Source organism: Phycomyces blakesleeanus (genome assembly GCF_001638985.1).
Source record: "Phycomyces blakesleeanus NRRL 1555(-) unplaced genomic scaffold PHYBLscaffold_25, whole genome shotgun sequence".
NCBI lineage: Eukaryota > Fungi > Mucoromycota > Mucoromycetes > Mucorales > Phycomycetaceae > Phycomyces > Phycomyces blakesleeanus.
The window spans coordinates 254,129-271,265 of NW_017265158.1; the positions used below are offsets into that span (position 1 = coordinate 254,129).

At 35.5% G+C, this 17,137-nt stretch overlaps 10 protein-coding genes across 10 annotated transcripts; 5 read left to right on the top strand and 5 right to left on the bottom strand.

Moving 5' to 3' along the window:
- Window positions 1-275: 275 nt before the first annotated feature.
- Window positions 276-1,395, bottom strand: PHYBLDRAFT_173311 (hypothetical protein; the record flags this gene model as incomplete). The annotated part of the gene is made up of 6 exons (XM_018437000.1): window positions 276-373; window positions 467-501; window positions 667-677; window positions 851-917; window positions 1,001-1,052; window positions 1,326-1,395. 6 exons carry the CDS (start codon window positions 1,393-1,395, stop codon window positions 276-278), a joined length of 333 nt encoding a protein of 110 aa, XP_018286345.1.
- A 429-nt stretch (window positions 1,396-1,824) lies between these two features.
- On the top strand, window positions 1,825-2,725 carry PHYBLDRAFT_150492 (hypothetical protein; the record flags this gene model as incomplete). The annotated part of the gene is made up of 5 exons (XM_018432485.1): window positions 1,825-1,927; window positions 2,062-2,165; window positions 2,234-2,287; window positions 2,354-2,518; window positions 2,588-2,725. The coding sequence occupies 5 exons, from the start codon at window positions 1,825-1,827 to the stop codon at window positions 2,723-2,725; spliced, it is 564 nt and encodes a 187-aa protein (XP_018286346.1).
- A 630-nt stretch (window positions 2,726-3,355) lies between these two features.
- On the bottom strand, window positions 3,356-3,889 carry PHYBLDRAFT_150493 (hypothetical protein; the record flags this gene model as incomplete). Its single annotated transcript, XM_018432486.1, has 2 exons — window positions 3,356-3,559; window positions 3,656-3,889. The coding sequence occupies 2 exons, from the start codon at window positions 3,887-3,889 to the stop codon at window positions 3,356-3,358; spliced, it is 438 nt and encodes a 145-aa protein (XP_018286347.1).
- Window positions 3,890-4,612: 723 nt separating this feature from the next.
- PHYBLDRAFT_117547 (hypothetical protein) lies at window positions 4,613-5,221 on the bottom strand (the record flags this gene model as incomplete). The annotated part of the gene is made up of 1 exon (XM_018428584.1): window positions 4,613-5,221. The coding sequence occupies one exon, from the start codon at window positions 5,219-5,221 to the stop codon at window positions 4,613-4,615; it is 609 nt and encodes a 202-aa protein (XP_018286348.1).
- A 2,998-nt stretch (window positions 5,222-8,219) lies between these two features.
- PHYBLDRAFT_173314 (hypothetical protein) lies at window positions 8,220-8,984 on the bottom strand (the record flags this gene model as incomplete). Its single annotated transcript, XM_018437001.1, has 4 exons — window positions 8,220-8,266; window positions 8,295-8,490; window positions 8,549-8,830; window positions 8,931-8,984. The coding sequence occupies 4 exons, from the start codon at window positions 8,982-8,984 to the stop codon at window positions 8,220-8,222; spliced, it is 579 nt and encodes a 192-aa protein (XP_018286349.1).
- Window positions 8,985-10,384: 1,400 nt separating this feature from the next.
- Window positions 10,385-11,124, bottom strand: PHYBLDRAFT_68858 (hypothetical protein; the record flags this gene model as incomplete). Its single annotated transcript, XM_018442019.1, has 2 exons — window positions 10,385-10,544; window positions 10,856-11,124. 2 exons carry the CDS (start codon window positions 11,122-11,124, stop codon window positions 10,385-10,387), a joined length of 429 nt encoding a protein of 142 aa, XP_018286350.1.
- A 257-nt stretch (window positions 11,125-11,381) lies between these two features.
- On the top strand, window positions 11,382-12,067 carry PHYBLDRAFT_68859 (hypothetical protein; the record flags this gene model as incomplete). Its single annotated transcript, XM_018442020.1, has 2 exons — window positions 11,382-11,576; window positions 11,783-12,067. 2 exons carry the CDS (start codon window positions 11,382-11,384, stop codon window positions 12,065-12,067), a joined length of 480 nt encoding a protein of 159 aa, XP_018286351.1.
- A 1,208-nt stretch (window positions 12,068-13,275) lies between these two features.
- On the top strand, window positions 13,276-14,159 carry PHYBLDRAFT_68860 (hypothetical protein; the record flags this gene model as incomplete). The annotated part of the gene is made up of 3 exons (XM_018442021.1): window positions 13,276-13,476; window positions 13,728-13,818; window positions 13,891-14,159. 3 exons carry the CDS (start codon window positions 13,276-13,278, stop codon window positions 14,157-14,159), a joined length of 561 nt encoding a protein of 186 aa, XP_018286352.1.
- A 51-nt stretch (window positions 14,160-14,210) lies between these two features.
- On the top strand, window positions 14,211-14,468 carry PHYBLDRAFT_117431 (hypothetical protein; the record flags this gene model as incomplete). The annotated part of the gene is made up of 1 exon (XM_018428579.1): window positions 14,211-14,468. A coding segment is annotated over one exon (258 nt), but the record flags the coding sequence as incomplete, so codon positions are not given.
- A 608-nt stretch (window positions 14,469-15,076) lies between these two features.
- Window positions 15,077-16,343, top strand: PHYBLDRAFT_150499 (hypothetical protein; the record flags this gene model as incomplete). The annotated part of the gene is made up of 3 exons (XM_018432487.1): window positions 15,077-15,247; window positions 15,358-15,775; window positions 15,919-16,343. The coding sequence occupies 3 exons, from the start codon at window positions 15,077-15,079 to the stop codon at window positions 16,341-16,343; spliced, it is 1,014 nt and encodes a 337-aa protein (XP_018286354.1).
- Window positions 16,344-17,137: the final 794 nt, after the last annotated feature.

Genomic DNA, 17,137 nt, shown 5'->3' on the forward strand with positions numbered 1-17,137 from the left:
GGATTTTTTTAAATACAGCACATAATATTCAACATCTTTTTATTACTATATATGGGTTGTTAAAGAAGAGATTTGGTCAAGATTTGGTCAAGATTTAGTCAAGATTTAGTCAAGATTTAGAGGTTTATGGGTCATTTTAAAGGTTTTTATTGGTTTGAAAAAACTTTCTTATTGTTTATAGCTATTTCTATTCGTCTACATCACTAATCGTCTTCTGTTGCAATTGGGTAGAAACATCACACTCGATGCCGTCATTTATTTTAGTGGATATTATGTTATTCCTTTCGAACATCCATTGGTCCACCCCTGGTGCAATCGACCCCTACTGTATTCCATTGCTTGCTGCGGCACGCCTTCTTGGCCCATTTGTTTACTTTTATAAAAAATAATTATAGGGTGGATTAGAAAGAATGTTCTAGGTATATTTATTTGAGAGCAACAGATTATTTAAAAAATATGAATGTACTTACAATAAAGTTAAACATGAGAACAGATAGATGTCTTTAACATAAAGATAGATATATCAATGTTTTAGTTAAATGTCTCAATTATAGTGATATTGTCTATAAAAATAATAACTTTTATAAATACAATACAAAGTAAATAAGACTATGGTTTGCTTACCAGACAGTTCAGAAAACAGAAGAGTTGACAAACAGAAAATACAATGACATTATCTATAAAATATAATTTTTTATTAGAATGAAATAAAGAGTATCAGACTATTTTTTGCTTACCAATTATTCAATACAGTAAAAGAGATGGCATGCAGGAAATGGAGATATTATCTATAAAATAATTTCTTTTCATTAGAATTACATACAAAGAAATGGAATGATTATTTACTTACTTGTCTGTCTGTAGAGAATAAGAGTTGGTATATAATCAAAAAAGAGGACCGAGATAAAGACCAGTGACTATAGAGTGTATGGTATACATAAGAAAAATAACAAATACAAGTTGTATCTTGAAGGTGTACGTTAATATTTATAAAACATACTATTTTGTAAACCCTTCAGAGGTATATGCTTTTGTTAATGAGCCAGAAAAATCTAAACAGAATAATTAATACATAAATCATGAATAAATATTCAAGTATATTTTTATCACCTTTTTATCATTATTTTTGAGGCAGTTAAGAAGGACTTGGTGTTTTAAAGCATAGAGTATTATGCTAAAATAAAAACAACAAGATGATTAGGTTTTGAAACTTTGATGTGAGTTGATGCTTACCATGTTAGACATTAAGAAAGAAGTAAAGAAGAACAAAGAAAAAATTAAAAAAAACAGGGGAAATTCAAAATTATAATTTTATGATTGTTGACCCTGAGAAACTGATAGAATCAATTTAGCAAATTGAAAGTCATTCAACCCATCTCGATTGAGCCAAGACATTATGTACTAAACTATAATCTCTCACATCTTTGTAATAGATGTAAGCTATTACAAATGCCTTTTCAAGTCGGCTTATAAAGAAAAGTATAATATAGAGATCAAAATGCTATAAAGAGCATCATCAGAAAAATAATCTTTTGGTGCCTTACTTTCCACATTTATGTATGTTTTTATTTATTTTATTATTTTAAAGAAACCCAACTCTAATTATTAAAGTATTCACATTGTTTCCATTTCTTTCATTAGCCTTAAATATCTCAATTCATGTCTTCTAATATACAGCAAATCAAAAAAACGAAAAAGATGACTACAAAAAAGTCTGTTCAACAAACCACTGGGACAGCAGCAAGCACAAGACAATGACAAATTCTTCCCAGCTTGACAGTTAGCGCAGAGCTAGATGGTACTGTACTGTCCACTTTGTCCACCATGAGCACCCGGCTGAATGAATCTCATTCACTTCTGGAGAAGGTCTACTACAACATGGGAGCAACCAATGGCCAGAATAACAATTCGAACCATAGTCCCATTGGTCAGGCTCTTACCACAGGATAATATATAAAGTACCACCTTCCAACGGTTTCAGTAGGATATATATTAGTAATAGAATATTGCTAAGTTACTTACATTATATTTTGCAGAGATTGATCCAGTCTCAAACATGAGCAGTTCTGGCAACAATGCCATTGATGGTCAATGAGGGTGCCTTCTCAACATCCAACCATCCCATTGCTGATGTAGTGCAGAGCTACACACATCAGCAAGCTGAAGTAAAGTCTGTTTCGTCTGCAGTTGTGGAAGAGAAAACCTGAAGACATATTTTGTATATGCTTCAAAGGGCAAAAGCTTTGCCAGAAAAGATAGCTCGACAAAATCAGATTTCTCGACGCCGGTCCAGAAAGAGAAACATAAGTATAGTCAACAGTTTTTGTGTAAACTATTTTAACTTTTTTTTCAGATTCTTGCAGACTACAAAGCAATTCACTTAGCTGACAAGGCAAACCTTGAGTCTAAGTTTGGTGAGACTGTTGTTGACCTTCTGGACTATGACATGTTGTCTGATATTGAGTCAGATGAGGAGAAAAATAAAACTAGATATACTCCTAGAAATAGACATCTCTTGGTAAGGCTCTCATGATAAAAGTTATTTTTTTAATACTTCTAACTCAAAAGTATTTATATTATAATGCAGGTGGATGAATACTTTACTGTTTTGAAGAAACAGAGACTTGCTAACAAGGGACCAGACGCCATTGGCAATTCTGTCTATTCAATTATTTTGAGAAACACCGAGTTATCAAACAAGAAAAAGGAATGTGTTACTGCTTAGATTCACACATGCCAACAATAAATCGTTATTTTGTTTACAAAGCACATATAGTACTTTAATGATATTTATTGATTGTGTTGAATGATGTGAGGTGAAGTGATAAGATATAATCAGGCGGTATTGTCAAGATGAGAAGCAATTAATATATAAATAAAAGGAAAAAGAAAAAGACAAAATCAAAAATCAAAATAATAAATTATTATTTTATTTTATTTTATTTTAAAGCCAATTAATAAAAAAATATATATATACAAAGCAATTATTTAATTATATAACCCTGATTGTTTTATCCTCATTTTTTTTATTGGAAATTATAATACCAATATTAGCAAGAATATATAATAAAGGCTAAGAAAATGGTAAATGTCGGGTATTAAATATACAAGTTTTTTTGTCTTTTATATTATTGATAAAAGCAAGAGAAATAAATATTGGTTTTTACTATTTATTAATAGTTAAAAAAACTGGTAATATAATTTACTATTGCTCTTTTAAATACTTAATAGAGAAGTAATGTTAAAACTAAATAAGAATACAGAGATAAATAAAGCTAAACCTTTTTACAGTCAAAAAAAATCGTATTATAATTATTTATACAGGTAACCTAAATAGTTGTTATTTTTTTGTTTTTTATGTGACTACTTTTCTAGGCAGTGGAATAACCAGGTGCTTTTGCGTCCCACTCTGCATTTTATGCGTAGTCAACGCAAAGCACAAATGCAGACGATGCACTGGAATAATGCACGAAGCATCTTCTTCCATAAATCCCTTGTCCCACAACTGCAGACCTTGATCAGCTAATGGCTGATGACTACTTGAATGGTAGGCGGGAAACTATTTAATGAGTGCAAACGTTGACACTCTTTTGACTCTACTGACCTTGATTGTATAAGTAAATAAATACTCTATTTGACCAGGGAATTCAGATACATCGTCATTTGTTCTCTCAAGAAACAATACCCTCACAAAAGACCCGTGCTTCTTCTTTTCACCACTGCAGTACTCTTGCCCCAGCAACGAAATCTTCTTCACCTTTTGAATCCAATTGTTCACAAATACATCCTCACCAATTGGGATTCTCCCTATCACACAGAAGGAAACACTTGTACTCTGGTAAGCCTTGACATAGAATTCAAATAACCACTGATAGTGATCATCCTTCATCATAGTCAAAGGCTGCAACTTGATTGGCAATGTGGTCGGGGGCAAGGCCTCACTTCCGGTGACATTGTATCATGGATTGGTAGCAGCTTGCTGGAACATTGCTAAGCTAAATGGCAACGCAGGAGGGTGACCAGCATCCAAATTCAAGGGAGAAGAGCTGTCGGAATTTGATTTTACTTGGGCAACCCCCTCAAGGAACTCTATCAGTGGTGATGAAAAATTAGTAGAATATGCTTGAAGAAAGCTACCAATGAATGTTTTCTCCAGGAAGACTCTCATGAAGGTGACCTCAAGACCATTGCGACGGTTTGTCTTGATGTTCTTCAACTTGCCGTTGTATCTCTCAAAGCTACACAGCCAGAATGCATATACCAAACCAAAGTTAAGCATTGACTCACGCAAGTGCATATGCAAGTGCATATTTGGCGTGATGCTGCTCTCTCCATAAAGAGTCTCACACTCTTTTCCAAATTCTCCAAGAAGCTGGTGTGCGCTGTCAATTTCTGGATATGTGACTGAAGGACTGGTCAACTTTCGGCATGCTTTTACAAAGAGAGTCCAGTTTTTGTAGTTGTCTTCAGGCAAAGCGTCTTTTAGTACCACCAACAAATAAATGAGACACCACGATTGCCACTTGTCTGCCATCATATATGGGAAACCAGATTCGATCTTTGTTGATAAAATGACATACCCAGGAGGAACAAGAATACCATTAGCAAGACGTTACATATGGACGAGAACAGCAGTTGGGAGATACCTCAGGTCTTTCCAAACACTGATCATACGCTTTGCTGTCCCAAGAAACACATTGTGCATGGGATCAACAATTGTGCATCGAACGGGATCAAAGTAGTGTAGGCAATGCAACTCAGAAAAACGGGTGCCATGCTGCATCTCCAAAACAGCTCTCTCTGCATCAGATTCTGTGCAGAACCACATCTCATCTTTGGTTGCATTTTCCTCTTTTGTTTGGGAGACCCAGTTCTCATGATCGAATCCAGAATAATTGATCTTACTTGTTTCAGCAACAACAGTGAAATGATGCTTGCATATGTGACAGGCGTTTGTACTTGCAAATCCTGTAAATCCAGCAGTCTTTCTTGCAGCAGGTATGTCGCAAGCAACACACATAAGAGCAGCGTGGATACTAGTACCATTGGGGAACTCTGGAGTTTTCATAGTTATGCCACCATATAACTCTACCAGCTCGTCTACCAGAGGTTCCAAGAAGTTGTTCATCTGGTCGATCTTTGCTTCCTTTGGACCAGGCATGACACTGACAAGGATAATGTTTTCCGGCTTCATTCTTTCTTCCCTAGGCAGATTGTTCATTGACAGGTACAAGGCCCCACTTGCATGTGTATGACCATTGGATGGTTGAAACCAATCCACATTCAATGTCAACATTAAAGAATGGTTATGATTCACAAAAGGCTCGTCATCTTCATCAAGGAGCTCAGACCACATTGCACCATCATAGACGTCCAACAAGGTACTGTTTACGGTTTCCCTTGATCTCCATTAAACGATTTGATGCTCAAACCCAGGTTTGGCGAAATGCTGTGCCAATGCATTCTTGAGCGAGTTGTATGGGAAAATCATGAGAGGGACAGGGCGATCAGCTTCAGTGTCAGAGAAAAGAGGATCTCTGCAGTATGTTAATGGTGTGGTTGTGTATTTTTCGAATGTGCAATTTGGTTGGCAATTGCCTGGTAGGTAAATTGCAAAGCACTTGTTGCAGATGGTGTATTTGACGATGCTTTTTGTCATGAAATTGAAGCTGGTCATAGTCTTTAATGCATCAATGATGAGTGGGAGATCGGTATCCTTATCAAAGGCAACAAGAAGATGGCGGAAAAATTTTGATATAGCAGTTCCACCTGCTTGAACCAAGTAAAACGCCTGAAAGATAACGCCAAATAGAGCTATGAATTGGCTTGTTTGAGACATTTCATGAATTTTTAAAGAAGCAACTACAAAGGCAAGTATTTCTGTTAATTATTTGTAACACAATTTATGTATATTTCTTTTTTAAATGTATACATACTGGAAGCAACCATGTCTTCAAAACTTCAACACTGGCAACCTCAACTTTGCTCTCATCTTCAGACTCATCACTTGAATCAGGATTGTCATTGTCAGAAGCCAATGATGTTGTCTCGACATCAGACTCTTTGAATTGAAAAATCTCGTCTTCTCTCAAAAAAGATACACTCTGTATGGTAGTTTCGGCTGATACAATAAAATAATTGTCTTCATCTATAGTAAAGCCAGACTATTAGCTATCTAAATTATGATTTATTAAAAAGAAATTTTATACTAACAATCAATCAATGTTTCAGATATATCTACCATCTCAACTTCTGTCTCTTCTTCAACAACTTCTGTATTAACTGATAATTAACAAAAAAAATATTAGATTACAATTTATCCAGTAATGTGTGTACTACTCAAATGTCATATACCTCAATTTTTTGGGCCAACGTCTAATAACTTATCAGCATCATTATGACACTTAAAGATCTGTGCATTTTGCAAAATTCCGCCAATTGAATTTTTGGTACATGATGAACATGTACACATAACAGTGTAGGTTTTAGTTGTAGAATTCATAACAGTAAGAATAATATTAATAATAATAAAATAATAAAGAGGTGTATACTATATTTTATTTTCATCTTTTATATGTCTTTTATTTTTGTCATTAATAATGAGTTGATATATCTTGTTCACTATGTCATTGACTACATTGAGCTTACCGTCCCTATTAGTAAGAATTACAAATGTATTTTGATACAGCAATCTTTTCTTAAAAAAGTGTGCCTGATTATTAATGGGGCTTCAATTTAATAATCACTGATATAATGGCGTAGTTTTTCTCTTTTGCATTTTTTTAACATAACATCAATTCTTGCTCATTTTGGCAAGTGGTCTTTTTTGGATTTTCTTTTTCTTGTATTTTTTTTATGACATCAATTCTTGCTCTTTTTTTCAATTTTTTTGATATACTTTCTTATTAAAAATAAGTCATATATCATATATTATTATATTCTAATAAAAATCAGTATTTTTTGGGATGCAATAAAAATATTATTGAGTCTAAATTAGGTGCATCTGTAACAACAAGTTTTTCCTTCCAGAAAAATAATTAAATACTACATTTAACATTTAATATTTTATTTTTATTTTTTATTTTTCTGCCAAGTCAATCGAAACATATATTTTTTAAGACAATTGTGCGATTTATTGCCTAATTAATAAATATTTGTGTTTGTATCTGTGTTTATTTAATACAATCAGAAAAAATTGCAAATTCACATCTCAAGAAAAAAATATATTGAAAAATGATGGTGTTTGAAATATTTTTCCAAATTTTGCCAAAATTCAAAAAATAAAATTCAACTGAATCCACCCTCCTTTTGCAGTGCAGAGCTCCAAACACATATCGTTTATCAAGATAAACACATGTTTGCATTTGTTAAGTGGTTCCAGATTAAGCATGACTGTTCAAGAAAGTTGGAAAGTGTTGACATCTGCAATGCAGATTTTATCAAATGTGATTTTGAATGTATCTTACCAGTACATCAAATATCATCAGTTGTTGCAACATGTGATTATAAAACTAGCACAAATAATAAGAAAATACTTGTCAATACTTTACCACACAAACAATATAATTAATATTTAATACATTTCTTTTTTAATAAAAAATTTTAATACATAAGCTAATGTAGTCTTATTATATATGTTGCGAACAATACATATGTGTTAAGAAATTTTGAGAGTAAAAAAAAAGACAAAAAATGAGTTTTATTTATGACCCACATTTAAGAGCCCATTGAGGTAGAGCAAGATCCAAATCAATTGGGGCTGTTGATTCCACTGTTCTACCATAAACACTCTTAAGCAGTTGGCAGGAATTTGCACCCAATTGCTTTACAACAAACGAGTCAACCTCCGTAATGAAGTTGTTAAGCTAAGTAATAAACATATATTAACAATCAGCCTGGCATCATTCAAAAAAAAGTTAGGTTTTACCTCGTCACTTCTCCAACTTAGGCAAGCAACATGAATCTCATTTCTTGACTGAGAGGAGGACATATCATTGTCTGATTCGCCTTCAGACATGACTGACTTTTGGATCAGTCCAGAGCAGTTTCAACCCATGTTGAGATCAATGTCAGCCTTGTAAGCATCATAAGCAAGGCGACGGCAAGTGTAGTTCTAAAGGAAAAAGACAATACAATTAATATTCTTATTGTTATTATTTAGCATAAATTGAAAATATAGTTTACATCAGTTTCACAGCCAGATCTTCTTGAATTAGTATTCAAGGCTTGTCTTGTTTCTGGAAGTTCCCTTTGCTGGCAACATCTACTACAGAAGTTTGTGTATATACACTTACGAAGGTCGTGTATCCTCATATCAGTGCCAGCAAACTTCTTTTCCAAGTAATACAAGAGTTGTTTGACTAACTCTCTATTTGGAGAGCAATCAAAATGAATATCAACTGCCCACTTTGGTTTTATGGCATTCACTTGAATTTCTGCTTGGTCTCTTGATTTTAGCTTTGGGTTCCACATATAACCATAGATGTATCCCTATCATATTTTAACTAGCAACAAGATTGACAAGTGTTTTTTGTATCTTTATACTTACAAATACAATGTTAGTATCATCTGATTTGGAGGTGGGAAGGGCAGCAGATGTGGATGCAACAATAGTAGATATATTCACAGGTGCTGGGAGGGCAGACAAGACATCAATTCCATTGATGGCAGTTGTGTTACCAGTGATGACTACATCAATTCTTGTGCCTATCAGGATAATCTTATCCTTCATGGTGTTCATCTCTTCTTTCATCGCATTCAAAGCTTGTAGCAACTGGACATCAGTGCTTGTAAGAGAAGGAGTGAGTCTGCAGTTGGGGATAGATATTATCTGTAATACATCATAATGTTTTCAATTGTTAATATTAGTTCTTTTTCTTTTTTATTCTCTTTTATAAGAGACAATCCATCTATTTTGTCATGTAAATTACAGTAAATTTGCAACATAGATTTTTTGAGATGATATAATCAAGAGTGAGTAACATTGAATTGCAAGTAGAAATATTAAGTATTTATAGACAGTAGTGATGGTTCAGGAACACTTCAAGGACAACTTCTTGAAACACTGAGACGCAAATTGGTCTTAATACATTTTTTGGCTGCAATTGATCACCAATTTTCAGTTTTTTTTTGCTATTGTTTATTGGGTTAGCTTTTCAGTATTTTGTTTCAAACGCAGAAAAAAAATTACGTATTTTTCTTTCTTCTTTTCTGCTTCTTTCCTCTTTTCCAACGTTTGTCATTATTATATTAGTGGCTTTTTTTGGTAACATACTTCTTTATTAAATACTTTTTTATAAACAATAAAAATTAATACATTCTTTTTTATCATAATAGATACTTGTTTGCTCTCATTTAAATGCATTCATTTCACAATTGCTGTCCAGATTAACAAAGGTCAATATTATATTTTGCGAAATTGACATCTATAAAAATCCTTCTGACTTGTTTTTTTTATTACAGACTTGATCATCAAGAATAACTGCTACAAATGAATTTGGTTAAAAACATCAAGGTAGTGTATATATATATATATTATTTTGACATGTATCTTACTAAAATGAAGTCTTATTATAGATGAGCACTATTAATCCTGTCTTTGATTTCCCTTACATTATACAGCTGGAAATGACATTATATAGTAAGGATCACTACTTTATTTTTTATTTTAGTTATATTAATACTATAATGTGTTAACATAAAATATTATTATTTTTTACTAGAGTTCTATCAAGTGTTTACAAAGACAATCTATCTCTGTTAATATATATTCTTACTACTGGTATGTAAATTATTTATTATTTTATTTGATTCACAAAAATTAATGTTTTTCGTTATTTTTATAGTGAAAGATATCAAGGAATGTCATGGATTATCAATATCAAAATCTATTTTTTGCTCACTCTTTTCCAATATTTACAATATAAGTATAAAAGTGTACACAAAATGTAAAAGCATACTACATTAAATGTAGTACCCAGTACACATAGCTAATAATTTGTCTATGCTTCTTAAAGACTGTTGTATTTCAATAAACAGTCTGCTTTCTTTTTATATTTTCAGGTATTTATTTTCTGTAGATAATTATTTTATTCAAACAGTATCAAGCAGACCAGTAGAAGTAATAACGGATATTCAATAAATCAATACTATAAGATTGTTATAGTTCTAGAAACATTCTGTTCTTTCCAAATAAATACTATTATAAACTTTTACCAATAAAACAATTTCTGAAATTAAAATAAAAACGATTGAACTAAACTATGATTCAGAATCCAAAGAATTGCTAAAGTATTGAATTTATTTGGATATAAAAGATAAGGAAGAGGTGTAATGTTGAACTATACTACTATATCAAGATCAAAAATAAATATATTAGCCATCTTTAAAGCTCCATATAAAACATATAAAAATAAAACCTTGGTTTCAAAAAACTCTTTTCAATATCCCAGGTCAGATCAGCACACCAAAAGTGCTGAAGAACCATATCTCCATCATTTTTATTTGACTCCACACATGTGTAAAGCTGGTCATGGCACATGGTGCTAAGACGAACTTGTTACATGATGATATGTATCTGGACTCAATATTAAACCCCATCTTGACACCTAAGTAACTACGCCTTTACACATACATATGTCAGATCATTTTTCCAGTGTAAGACAGATTGGAGCTCCCTTCTTGAACTTGGACTCATATAGAAAAGTATGACTATTTTTAGTTCAGACCTGAGTAGTCTGTCTATAGGACATGGCTCTTCCTGCTAAGACTCCATCACTCCTACCAAGGGACCCCTCACCACCTCCTGGCTCACCCACGCTATCACTTAACACTCCATCTACACTAACTGACTCACTACCATTGTCTCAATCTTATGTAGCTGCGGCTGTTAAGCCTATAAACAATTCTTGTACATCTTGCATTGTCGGCTCCATCACTGATAATGGTGCTCCATGCATATGGAAAGAAGACTCCTCTCCATTTTTTGTTTTTTACGAGATCCCTGCTGAGGGAAACCCTCTCTGTCCTTTGTTCTTTGATGCTATTAATACCACCTTCCCATTGGGTGTTGGCCGCGGCCTCACATATGCCTCTTGTACTTCCTGCACCTCCTTTGAATTCCATCTAGTAGACCAAGAAGCATGCTCACGCGCATGCCAAGTTGGCTTTCCTTTTAATGAATGTACTGTCTTTGCTTCTCCCACTATTTCTTTGATGCTTAAGCTCTTGTGCTTATATGTGTCTCGACTTCCTCTTCACTGATATGCGGATTTTGATGAACTTGCCAAGAATCTTTACCACTGCCTTGCTATATATGGACAGGTCAGAAAATATCCTTGAATTTGAAATATAACTACCCCAACAGCACAGATACCATCCATATGCTACGCCCATCTAATCCTGATCTTCATCTGCGTCACTTGGAACATGAGATCAAGTATAATGAAACTATAACTTTCCTTGCCACTTGGGCACATATAGATGCTCACTATACTTTTTGTAAAGAGATGGGTCACAAGAAAGAAGCTTGCATCAAGAGACTCAAAGAAACCCGCACCTGCTTCTGCTGTAGTAAGGTTGGTCACCTTGCCCATCAATGCCTACAAAACAAGGAAGCCAAATCAAAACGCCCTCGCAAAACTGCTCACTCCCCAACCCATGCCCCTGCACCCCCAGCCGCTCAGATGTATCATGGTCTTCTACCCTCTGAAACAATCTACGGCCCACAGCACGCCCTGCAGAACATACTTCTACCTCCCTTGGCTACTGAATCCCTCTCTAGACCACACACGGCCCAGGTGCCATTCCAGATATTCTTCTTGCCAATTATTCTGATTTCCTGATAGAAGCAGTAGCTAGTACTGGCATGGATGACCACATCCAATTGGTTAAGACCAGTGATGACAAACTTGGTAATGAAGAGACGAAGAAAAGCAATGATGAGGAATACTACAGTGACAATGACATCGATGAGGTTGCCAAGTGTTTTGCTCAAATAAAAGATGATTCCATGAATGGTAAAAATGATGGTGGACAAGATCCTTCAAATCTAGCTCTTACTTTATGATTAAAATCTCTACAATAAACTGCCAGGGACTGGCAAAATTAGTCAACCCCACCTTATACTTATTATTTATTCACCACCTATAGTGTATTTTTCTTATAATCAACAAAAAAATTGTACTCAGATAGTTTTTTTTCAAGACCTAAAAAGTGTTGTCGGAAATAACAAAACTAAATATCTTTTTCATTTACTTTGTTAAGAAACAGTTTCTCTATAAAGTAAACAGAAAACATGTTTAGTTTTGTCATTTGCAACAGCACTATTTAGGTCTTGAAAAAACGTGGTATTTGAATTTAATAGTGGAGAAAGAGAAATATTGACACTAGATTTTCTATTGATAATGACAGACAATAAGAATTGATCCCCTAAAATAGTAATACTATATATTACTTTGTGTTTAAAAGATCTTTTGTCATGAATATATAAAGTTGTGACTGCATAAAGTTCAATATTTAGGATTTTTTAAAAAACTGATGGACATTAAATGTCATTTTCATATATTGGCATTTGAAATAAAAAATTAACACAAATCTTGAAATTTGCGATTATTAAGAAAATACACTATACACTCTCAGCATGTCAATATACTTGCTCTGCAAGAAACTCATGCTTCCTATATGGATATACTGAATACATTCAATATGCAGTTTAGGACTACTTCCTCAGTTTGGTCCCAACATTGTGGTTTAGTGTGCCTAACTCCTATGCTTTCTATTGTCAACCCTTTAATCTCTGTCTGTGTCCAATATATATCTGCTACAGTTGAGCATACCAACAATAATTTTTCTCTTTTCAGATCTGTGTGGTATACGCCCCAGCTACAGTTGGACAGTGGTATAAATTTCTATCTGCCCTGCTTGCTAACTCTTTATTATTGCCCACTCATCCTTCACGCTTCATCCTGCTGGGAGATTTTAATCACTCCTATTACACTCGTTCACCTCGTCCCCAACTTGCACCTCATATGTGACTCTAATTCCTCTCTGACCACCTCTTTAACTGCATCACTATGCCTGATTCTATCTCTATGCCTATCTTCTATTGCGGTACAACGTCCTCCATCTTGAACTATATATTCTTCTCTTCTGATATGTTTTCCCACCATATTTTGTCTTCTGTGGATGATATTTATCCGCAATGGTCAGACCATTTCCTAGTTTCCGCATCTTTTCTCTTTGATTCAGGCACTGTCTTGGGGAAAGGCCTATGACATGCTAACCCACATCTCTTCTACAACCAGCATTTCTGTCTCCAACTTGACTCTCACATTCATTCTCTTGTCTACTTGCTACCAACATCTCTATCTGTTCAAGAACAGTGGGATAGTCTCAAAACCAATATCATCCATTTTATCTGCTCTTATTGCTGTTGCCCTTGCTGCAACCTTACTACAACAGAAGCCCAGTTGCAGAGTAAGTGCGCACACCTGATACAAAAGTACCAACTCAACCTCTCCATTAACTTTCAGCTTCCTTTTGTGGAACGACAGATTCAGGACATATGACACAAAAAAATAGAAACACAGACATTGCACACTGGAAAACACTGGCAGAAATAAGTTGAGACCTCTGTCAGTTACTTGAAACGTACGATTGAAACATGACAAGTCTGTAAGACAATCTCTGGCCTATGCCACCTCTTTACCAATGTCTTTTTGACACAGCCTTCTATCATGACCGATTCCACAGCTGCATTTTATGAAGATTTGTATTTCCCTAATGACATTGAGCAATCCATTGTAGATGACCTTCTATGTAATCTTTCGACTCATATTGTTCTCTCTGACACTCTTGTAAACTAATTCACTTCCTCCTTTTCTATCATAGACATACGAGAAGGTGCACAGCAGTCTCCTTCTACCAGCAGTCCCGGTCCCAACAGGATACCCTATGAAATCCTTTGTCTCCTTTTTGACTATTCCGCGTGTGCTCATATCTTGGAAAAGCTGTACAATGACGCTCTCACCACTGGAGTTTTTCCTGCCTCCTGGCAATCTACCTGTCTCTTCTTGCTACCAAAGAAAGGAGACCTTACATGTTTGAAGAACTGGCGACCTATTGCCTTGATTAACACTGATGCAAAGATTTTTACTTGACTACTCAATGCCTATATGATTTCTGCTGCCAGCTCAATTGTGTCTTAATATCAAACTAGGTTTGTGAGGGGAAGGTTCATTGCTGACAATGACATGCTCGTTAAGACCATTATGGAACAGGCCTGGCTCACTCAATCCACCAGATTTGGCTTGCTCTTGGATCAAGAAAAGGCTTACAATTATGTATACCCCTTGTCCCTGCAACAAGTCCTGCAACATTTCCATTTCCCTTCCTCTCTCGTTGATTGTATTTGCAACCTATTCTTCTCTACTCGAATACAAGTCAATGTGAATGGTCATATCTCCTGAGAACTTGTTCAGAACCACAGTCTTCGACAGAGCAATCCTCTGTCACCTGTTCTCTTCAATCTAGCCTTTGAGTCTCTTCTACGCCGCCTCCAACATGACCCTAAATTTTCTGGGTTTCTCCCACCTATCTCGCCAATCCTTCCAGCCCCCCCTCCAGTCAAATGTCTTGCATATGCAGAAAATGTCATTGTTTTCCTCTCCACACCCAAATGTTTTACACGCCTCCACACACATCTTTCCACTTACTCTCAGGCCTACAATGCCAAGATCAATATGGTCAAGACAGAGGCCATATCGCTTTTGGACAACCACTTCCTTACTGGATCACGTTCCTACAGGCCCACCAAATAACATTCTGATATGACTGCTCATATCCTGACTCTCTCCGCTACCTTGGCTTCCCTCTTGTCAGTTTGATTGCCCAATGCAATGCCTTTTGTTTCTCATTGTTAACAACTATAAAATCTTCCTGCACCATACATCTCACTCAATCCTTATTGATCTGGGGGCATGTCACTGTTCTCAATACTCTCATTCTCTTCCATCTTTGGCATTTCCTATGCGTGATTTCTGTTCCTGTGTCATTTCTTGATAAAATAAAGTCAGCCATGGGTCAGTTCTTGCAGCACCAAATGTTTCCTCCCATAAAGCTGTCTACTCTTTGTCTCCCTCTTCATTCTGGCAATCTTGAAGTATTAGATCCTTCTATACAACAAGGTGCTCATCAGCTGCGTTGGTTACGTTCTCTCTGTCTCTCTTCTCACTTTACCTCTGGCTTAGTTCCTTCTTGGCTGTCCTTTCTCTTACGTTATCATATGTCTGGCACTGACCCCTGATTGACGCTTCTCTTTCCCAATTTTCGCCCCCCCCAATCTGACTGGTCTTGCAGGTTGCTTCTGCAACATATTCTCTGCTATTGATAGACTTCCGCACGACTTCTTCTCCCTTGCCCCCAACATTGCTACGTGTTTGGCACTTCCCCTCCGCTCAGTATGCCTACCAGCCACAAACACTATCTCCTTCCTTCCCTTCTTGCGACACCTCCGCATTGAAGATGCCTTTCTTGTTGACTCTTCTTTTGACATTCTCTGCTGTTGAGCGCAGGCTGATTTCCCATGCAACCCACTCATATTGCGCAAGTTTTTCAAGAGAGTTGACTCTTGCAATATCTTGCTATAACCTTTCCTTGTTCTTGCTTTCCTCCCTTCTCATATCCTTCAGCTCAATGACCCTTCCATTCCTTCCCATTCAGGTTTATCAATCAATGCTAGCCCTTTTGTTTGCAGTCTCTTACCTGGAATACCATGGTCCAAGCTGAAACCTCATACATATCAGTCTTTTTGTTTCTCTTTTATTCCTCCTCCCCTGTTGTCTACACTGTCCAGCTCACATTGGCAAATCTTTTGGAACCTTCCTATACACCACCATGTCCACAACATCTGATACCAAGGTCTACACCACAAATTGTTATCCCACTCCCTGTTGCATTGCATACTTCCTGACCCCTTCCCCATCAACTCTTGCCCCATTTGTGAAGCCTCTACAGACACACCCAACCATTTCCTCTTCTCCTGCCCCCTCAAAATTGACGTTTGGTCTACATTCTGGCAAGATGTCTTTGGATCTCATCCTACTCTTTTTATACTCCATGATGCATTTTACAATCTGTCTTTCCCCTATACCCACCCCTCTGATATTCATGCTGCCTCTCTCTTTAGCTGTGCCCTTCTGGCAATCTGGCAATATCATTGGGTCATGGTATTTGACAATACATCTTTTGTATCTTTCACCATTCTATCTACCGCTTCCCGCTTGGTTGCCATATTTAAGGCTGAAAAATCTCTTGATGACCTTGCCTGTTCTCTTGCTACTTAGCTCTACATTTAGTTTTCTTTCTTACATATACACCTAAAAAAAAAAATCAAAAACCCAAAAACAAATTTTGTGATGTGCATCATTTCTTTTTAGCTAGTGATCCTCACAATAAAAATTTGAGCTCTAATTGCTCCCTACAAAAAAGTCTGTCTATAGGAAGAGATACAGATTTTGCTCTAATTCTTAAATTGCTATACCATCTACAGTAAATAGATTAAACACTACGGGAAAGAAAGTGGGGTTTTATGGTTGCTTTATGGCAGTTTGACAAGGCGGCTTTGTGGCGGTTTTTTGCTAAATATCTACTTTGCCCCCCTGGAGTTTAAATATATATTACAGATCTCTGCTTTCTGATTCTCCTTTGTTGGCTCTTCTATTGGACAGTGTTTCATTCTTTATTGTATAAAGTATATTATATAATCGATTATGTTGTAAATGAGTATTGACTACTGCTGTAATTGAGAATAAGTCTGAAGGAAATAATATAAGGCCTCAGCTATTTCAGTCAAAGGTGTCTACCAATTACTTTATTATTTAACACACAGGTTTAGCATGCATGATAGTGATTATATTTCATATGATGATATCACCATAATATGAGATACATCAGTGGATTATTATAAGCATAATTATAACTCATAAACACATTTACTTTCAATGTTAATACTTCATTGGGACTACACACATTTATCTAATTAATCATACATTAATTATCCTAAGATCACGTTGCTCTGATTAAGGCTCAGATAGGATCGATTACCTGACCCCAGTCATATAATTTTCCCTATCCAAAA